The sequence below is a fragment of the Melanotaenia boesemani genome, chromosome 6, assembly GCF_017639745.1.
Source record: "Melanotaenia boesemani isolate fMelBoe1 chromosome 6, fMelBoe1.pri, whole genome shotgun sequence".
Lineage (NCBI taxonomy): Eukaryota > Metazoa > Chordata > Actinopteri > Atheriniformes > Melanotaeniidae > Melanotaenia > Melanotaenia boesemani.
The window spans coordinates 39,408,582-39,415,845 of NC_055687.1; the positions used below are offsets into that span (position 1 = coordinate 39,408,582).

Consider the following 7,264-nt stretch of genomic DNA (forward strand, 5'->3'; position numbering starts at 1 on the left):
AAATGGGTACAAGCAGCAAATAAAATGCACAAACATAGTAAAAAATACATCAATAAAATCTCCCTTTTTGAGGACCACTGTTTTGTGTGTTCATGATGGCATTGTTTACCATTTTTTTTTTGTGTACACCTCAAACATTCCCAGGAAAAACACCAGAGATTGAATGAAGCCAACCAAGCACTACAATGAACATAACTTAAACAACACATAATGGTGAAAAAAAAATCTCCAAGCAAATCACACAATATTAACAGGTGTATTACATTTATTTGTGTTTCAGGTTTGTATGATATTAGAAATTTCCACACAGCATGTCAGATACTTTGTTTTCAAATCAGGAATGTTCTCAATGACATGACAGATGGAGTCCTTCTGCTGCTGACTGAGATTGATGTTACACTGTTCTACAGTTACAGCGGGTAGTTCATCATCATCTACTGTGGGTAAATGGTCAATCCCATGTTGTGCCAGTAGAGCCTCCAGATTTTGGTGCTGATAGGGATTTTCTCCAAACACATTGTTGATTGCAGCATTGTCTGTAGCAATATTGGACAGCATCCCTTGTGTCCAAATTTGAGTGGGTGTTCTGTTATTTTCTGTGCGTAAAGGATGGTTGTTCCATGCTTCTCTAAAGAGTTCAAGACTTTTTTGAATCTCAGGAAGATAGACAAGTTGAAGAGACAGTTTGTGAATGTCATTACTGAGATCCAGGTGCTCTGCATCTTCAAGAGAGTAGAAAATGTTGTAAAATGATTGTAGTACATGTAAAAACACATCCCTCCAGAGGCGTTCAATTCTTTGGTTGTGTACGGATTCCCCTGTAATGACACTTCGGCGCTCAACCCCCTGAATCAGATTCATGACCAAGGCCACCAGAAAGTTCTCACCACCATAATCAGACCTGACTCTAGATGGGAGACCATAAAGACATGTGGCTTTAATAAAGTGAGACAAGACAGTATAAGCTCGATTGTCACTGCTGCAATTCAAATATGTAATGAGCCGGGACTTTCCATCGATGGCACCATGGACCACAAATCCCCATCTGAAAAGAAAGACAAAATAATTTTTAGGTGATTGATTTTATAACAGTGTTAAAATAACAAGTGACAAAAGTAGAAAATGTTCAAGCAGTATTTTAAAGTGTGGAAGGACCATAAGAATGCAATGCACAATGTATGTAATACTCAGGTGAGTGAGCAGGAAGCCTGATGGACACAGGCTGGACTAGTTTAGTCCTGGCATAGACATGGTTTAGAACTGGTTTTCAACTGGTTCAAAACTGAATTAGGTCTAATTCATTTCTGATCCAGATCTGAATTAATTGAAAACCAGGTGTAAACCATGTCTATCCCAGGACTAAATTAGGTCGACGATGGACATAGTCTGGTGGTATATGTATTTTGTGTGTTGTGTGTATATGACTAAGAGGCATGTGTGTGTTTTGTGGGTTGTTTGTTTTTATGGACTTATTATAACACATAAAAAACACTCCTCAAACACACATATACCCCCCCGCCCCTCACGCACCATTCAACCAGACCATTAAAACACTCCATGACACACACAGAACCCAAAACATATGCCAGTATTGTCCAAAGAACCTCATATTTATTATTATTACCGACGCCAGGAGGTAATGTGATCGGGTCCGTTGGCGTGTGTGTGTGTCTGTAAGCAAGATCACCTAAAAACTACTGCACGGAATTTTTTAAAGAATATCCCACTCTCAGCCCTGGTGCTGCTCTCTGTAGAGCAGTGGTTCCCAACCTTTTTTCCTTGAAGCCCCCCCCCCCCCTGCTTGTGTCCAAAACTAGTCGCGCCCCCCCTCAGCCCCAACTTCTGCTGCACCGACACATCTTAATAATAAAATGATCAGTTACAAACCTTTATTTACACCTGTAAACTGCTGTTATATGTTTTTTTGTTCCTATTCTCATTGCTTTACAACAGGTATAAATGTCTACAGATTAATTTTACTCAAAAAAATCACCTTGATAATCTCACTACCTCTGAGCAGGCAAAGCTCTGGGGACCCCCTAAAATCTCTAGCGCCCCCCCCCCCCCCAGGTTGGGAACCACTGCTGTAGAGGACACTGGCACCCTGCTGAGTAGAGTACAAATACAGTATGTACACAAGCAGAAAGACAGTACAGACCACATAAGGAAATTCCACAAAACCATTTACATGTGCATAGGGAAAATTAGCTGTCCTGGCGTCGGTCTGCACTCTCCGAGTGCTTTCTAGTTTTTATATGGAGTCTAATGATGAAATTAGGCTTTCATTGCACAGGCCTACATAAAGGGTTCCTAGAGCCATTTTGTCAACAAAAAACACATATTTCATCTCTTCTCAACAAGAAAAAAACATCAACAATCAATAATGCTAGATTATTAGTGTCATGGAAAATCAATGAAAAAATGTCATTATTGTGGGAGTCAATGGAGGGAAAAAACACAAAATAGGAAATGCAAATTAAAATTACTAATCTTTGACACACCCAAAACTGTGATAAAGTAAAATTCCAGTCCACAGTTGATTTTCATATTAAACATGTGTACTTGTGTGTATTTTTTCTTCAGATTTGTGACATTGCTCACAAAATTCAGTCATTAAATAAATAAAACGTATGGTTTTTTTTTCAATATTTGGTAGTCTTGATTAGAAGAGAGGTAGATGGACATATTTATGCAAAAAAAAAAGTTGAATAACAGAATTATCTAATATTTTAATCTATTTATTATTTTAAATAATTGTATTTAAGCCGTTTAATTTATGGGATGTTAACATCCACCAACCACAAAATGCAGTGGTAGTGGTTTTTAACAATGCATGAAGGTTAAGTGCCAAGAAATAGTCAAGAGCTGATGTTGTATTCACATGATATGACTAACTTCAGGTCACAGATTTTGCATGAGCAAGTCACCTTTATAAACTAACCTTATGAGGCGCATATTGCCGTCTATATGCCACAGACTGTTAGGGTAAGGTGTATAATACACCCGCCTTGCCACTGCACAACTCCACCTTCGGGCTGTAGCTGTTGGGTTAACCAGAGCTAACATCTCTCTAACCTTCCATCGTTGAACAAAAAATCCATCGGCTTTCAACAAGGCCCTCATCATCTGAAACAGTAAAAAATAGAATTAAATAAAACAAAGATTTAAGGATTGGAAACAAATTAATATTTACCTCATATCCCGAGTTTGGATATTGAGCCTGAAGTCTTCTGACATGGGCCTCGAGTTCTGCATTTTCTAATGTAGAGAATCTGGTTCTTACAGATACACCAAGAGTCTTTGTTGTCTTGTACAAAAATGAAGAGGAACACCCAAGAATTTTGGCCATTTGCTTAACTGTGTTGCCTTGTTTCATAAGAAAGGTGATCTGATCTCTTGTCACTTTAATGGCTGGTTGCCCTCGCCGCCCTGAAAAACAAGAAATTGTGTTGTAGGAAGCCATATAAATTACAATAAACCTTTTTTAATAAGCATTTCGGGGATGTACCAATGAATTAATGAATTTTTCAGTCAGTTTGTAGAAGACCATAGTTTGCCCATTGATTATTTTATTCATCTGATCTTGTATTTCTACTACTTGAGGTGGAGAGTCTGTACACATGCAGAATGATGTAGAAACACAGAATTTGCTGTTTATGTTATGTGATTTTTATTTATATTAGAAAACAATGATTTTAGGCGGTTAGGCCCAAGACAACATCATACAGTTACACCTCTTTTTAAAGTCCCAATCAATTTGTTATGGATAATGAAAAAATATACAATTTTCAACCTATAATAATTGCAAAGGATATATAAAGGATCTTTGTTTTTTGCCATTGTACCACACTAGATTTCATCAGTGCCATCATATACCCAATTGTATAGGTCTGACTGGTGCAGACAGGGTCTACTCTCCACTGGACCAGGGGCAAGCACAATTCATGCACATCTATCTAGTGAATGTAGTGAAGCTGCTGCATAATTACTTTATGATCGAAAAGGCAAAGTTTTGGTGCTATCACAAAAACATTTAAAAACTATTCAAAACTAATGTTTATTAACTATTAAATGATATATAACTAAATACAAGGTTTAGATCCAGATATATTTTTAAATAAAAAACAAAGTCATGCCATAAAGGGTTAACTGGAGATAAAATTTAGCTAACTGGTAATGACTACACAAAACTCACCTGAATGAATTCGAGGAGCTGAAAACCCCCCATTTCCGTCTGACATTTGTCCGTTGATTAGTGTTCTGAGATCGCTCAGGCTTTGTTGTAGGTCCTCCAACACACGCGGAGACAACAAATGTTGAATACGATTTAAGTTACTGTGGCAACTGGCAAGTGAACGCATCTCCCGCTCCCCACAGACCCCATTATTATGTGCGCGTTCAATTTCGTGGCACTTTCTGATTATCTTATCAACAACAACAACAGCCATTTCAGTGGTTTGGATAGTAGCCCTTCTCACGATTGCGCCTTTTAAACCGGAAGTCACTGCCCCAGTCACTTATCAATGCTTCCGGGGATTTTAGCGTTAGCAAAGGTGTAAAATGATCAAAAGTTCAGTAAATTTTTTTGGGACTGGGCTTAATTATACATCCATAGACTAGACAGAAAGGAGCCTGACACAAGAGATGATTAATTAAATTTATTTGAGACTACTAAACTTGCCAAACATTTACTCTCGAATCCAGCAGATGGCGGTAATACTAAACCCTCATAAAACATCACGAAGAAGAAGTTTTGAATGGTTCTGACAGCTTTGACTAGATAAAATGACGTTAAAGATATCTTTAATTTCAGTTCTGCCTAGTCAAAACTCAGTTATAGATATCTGCTATTTTGTGTAAGATATGTGACGAGTTGAAGGTAAAGTTCATTGTAGATATCTGTAACTGAGCTTTGACTAGTCAAAACGGAACTATAGATATCATAACTGTAAATGTGACTAGTCTAAACTGAATTACAGATATCTCTAACTGACATTTTGACTAGTCTAAATGTAACGATGACTAGTCAAAATTACGTCAGTGATATCCGTGTTTTTGTAACAAAATACGCAATTACAGATATCTGTTATGTAATTTCGCCTAGTAAGAATTCTGTGCATGGATATCTATAATTTGTTTCTGACTAGGCAAAACAGTTGTTAAAGATATCTCCTCTTGTGGATATCTCTAATAAAAAAATGATTGAAGATATCTGCAACTCAATAACAGATATCTAAAAATACATTATGACTAGTCACAACTACAACTTAAGATATCTTTATTTTAGTTTCGACTAGTCACATGGACAGTTTAAGATATCTATAAAACATTTTTGATAGTTAAAACACACATTTGAATATCTATAAAAGTTATGACAGATATCTTTAATTAAGAGGAGTTTTAGATATCTTTAACTTGAGTAATGACTAGTCAAAATCATATTGTGGATATCTCAAACTACAATTATGGATAGTCATAGTTCTGTTAAGGATATCCATAATTAAAACTGTGGATATCCGTAATTGAATTACAGATATCTCTAATGACGTCACCCATAGAAATGAATGGAGAACGTGATGTCATTTTGACTAGGAGAAATGACGTAGTGGATATCCTTAATGTGAAGTGTGGATAGGAGGAATGCTGTTGTGGATATCTAACATTAAAGTTTATACTAGGAAGAACTAGGTTGCAGATATCTGTATTACATATCCAGATCTTTTATTAAATGTTAAAACGGCTTGCCATAAGAAGCAGTATGGAGCCGCTTGAAGACGACGACGCTGTATTTCTTGCTAATGTGTTCTTGGATGAATGCAAGGTAGGCAATGCTTTCAGGATCACAATATCTCCGTATAAATTGATGAAGTGATGATGTTCATTATGTAACACTCGCATGTCTCATGATGGGTTTTGTTTTCTTTTTAACGTAAATAGACTGCAGAAGTCTCGGAAACAGGCCCGGAGAAATTTGTTTGGCTCGAAGAGGACGAGGAAGGTAATCCTCTCCCAAAAAGGAGTAGAACGGGGGAGGAGCGCAAACGTGGTTCATCCACAGGTGAGTTTTCTGCCCCAATGCTTTTTCTGGTCACTTTGTCGAAATAATGACGCTTTTTTGGGGGGGGACTCGTCATTTTATTTATGCATGACATAATAATGGAACAAAAGTCAATCAACTAAATCAGTACTTGGTTGATTCTTATGTTTGTGTGTGTAGGTATGTATGTACTTACATAAAAGCTCAGGTGTTCCTATTGTTGTATATGTTAGGATCTTAACTCCCCCCCCAAAAGTCAAACTAGGGACAAGAGCTGGAGATTATGAATAGCTTTGTTTAGACTTCCTGTATCCACTGCTCTTTAGACTTTGTTTACAGGTTATCAATCCATGCTTTTTACAGAAAGTTGTATCATATTGTCCTTTTCAAACAAATTTCGACACTCCAACAGTCACCTACAGAAGCACGGACCCATCATGTGCTCCATCTTCTAGTGGACAACAGAGAATGACTGGGACCATTCAAGACATAGGTAGATTAGTAGCCAGTGTTCATTATTTTTATTATCAGCTACTTTGTACCTATCCCCAAACCCTGCCCTTGTTTTCAAGGCTCCCTCATCCAAGAAGTACAAGCTCTTTTGGGACCTTCTGAAGACCCAGCCCCCTCACATTGGAAGGATAGGAAAGCTTCCACATTGGAAAAGTGGACTGTATTGAGACCTTTTATGGTTAATCAGATGTTGTTATCTGAGAAGCCTAAAGATACGACTTGCCACCACTGTAGAGCCAAGGTTGCAGTTGTGATGTGTCACGATTGTTTGCCAAGACCACTGCATTGTACAGCCTGTGACCTTGCTATACACGACTCCCTAGTGCTCCATAACAGATCATCCATGGTAGAGGGATTCTACAGGCCACTGCCACCAACCACTCACATCAGGGAAGAAGAGGGAGGAAAATTCTCCTACCATGAAAGAGGTAATTTCTGTGTTCAACATCACATGGGCCTAGTAAAATCTGTACAATGTCTAAGTCCAACAGGGGATGTTGGGTTAGGTAGCTGTATTTGAAGTTTTTCCTCATTGAGGGGAAAAAAAACACCTTCAATGGTAAAGTTTAAATATAATTTTCATAAGTGGAATGTAAAATATTTGTTTACTTCTTTCCAAGAGTGCTTTTTGCCAGTAATTCTTCCATGCTGTGGCTGCTCCACTGGGCAGACAACTGTTTCTTCAGGAAAGGAAGTTATTCTGATTGGAATAAA

At 37.7% G+C, this 7,264-nt stretch overlaps 1 protein-coding gene and 1 long non-coding RNA gene across 2 annotated transcripts; one reads left to right on the forward strand and one right to left on the reverse strand.

Moving 5' to 3' along the window:
- Positions 1 to 250: 250 nt before the first annotated feature.
- Positions 251 to 4,433, reverse strand: LOC121641583. The gene is made up of 4 exons (XM_041987813.1): positions 4,196 to 4,433; positions 3,194 to 3,429; positions 2,942 to 3,126; positions 251 to 1,045 (listed from the first exon to the last, which is right to left on the reverse strand). Exons 1-4 carry the CDS (start codon positions 4,359 to 4,361, stop codon positions 277 to 279), a joined length of 1,356 nt encoding a protein of 451 aa, XP_041843747.1. The 5' UTR covers positions 4,362 to 4,433; the 3' UTR covers positions 251 to 276.
- A 1,095-nt stretch (positions 4,434 to 5,528) lies between these two features.
- On the forward strand, positions 5,529 to 6,530 carry LOC121641586. The gene is made up of 3 exons (XR_006010729.1): positions 5,529 to 5,821; positions 5,938 to 6,058; positions 6,460 to 6,530. It is a non-coding gene; the product is annotated as an uncharacterized LOC121641586 (long non-coding RNA).
- Positions 6,531 to 7,264: the final 734 nt, after the last annotated feature.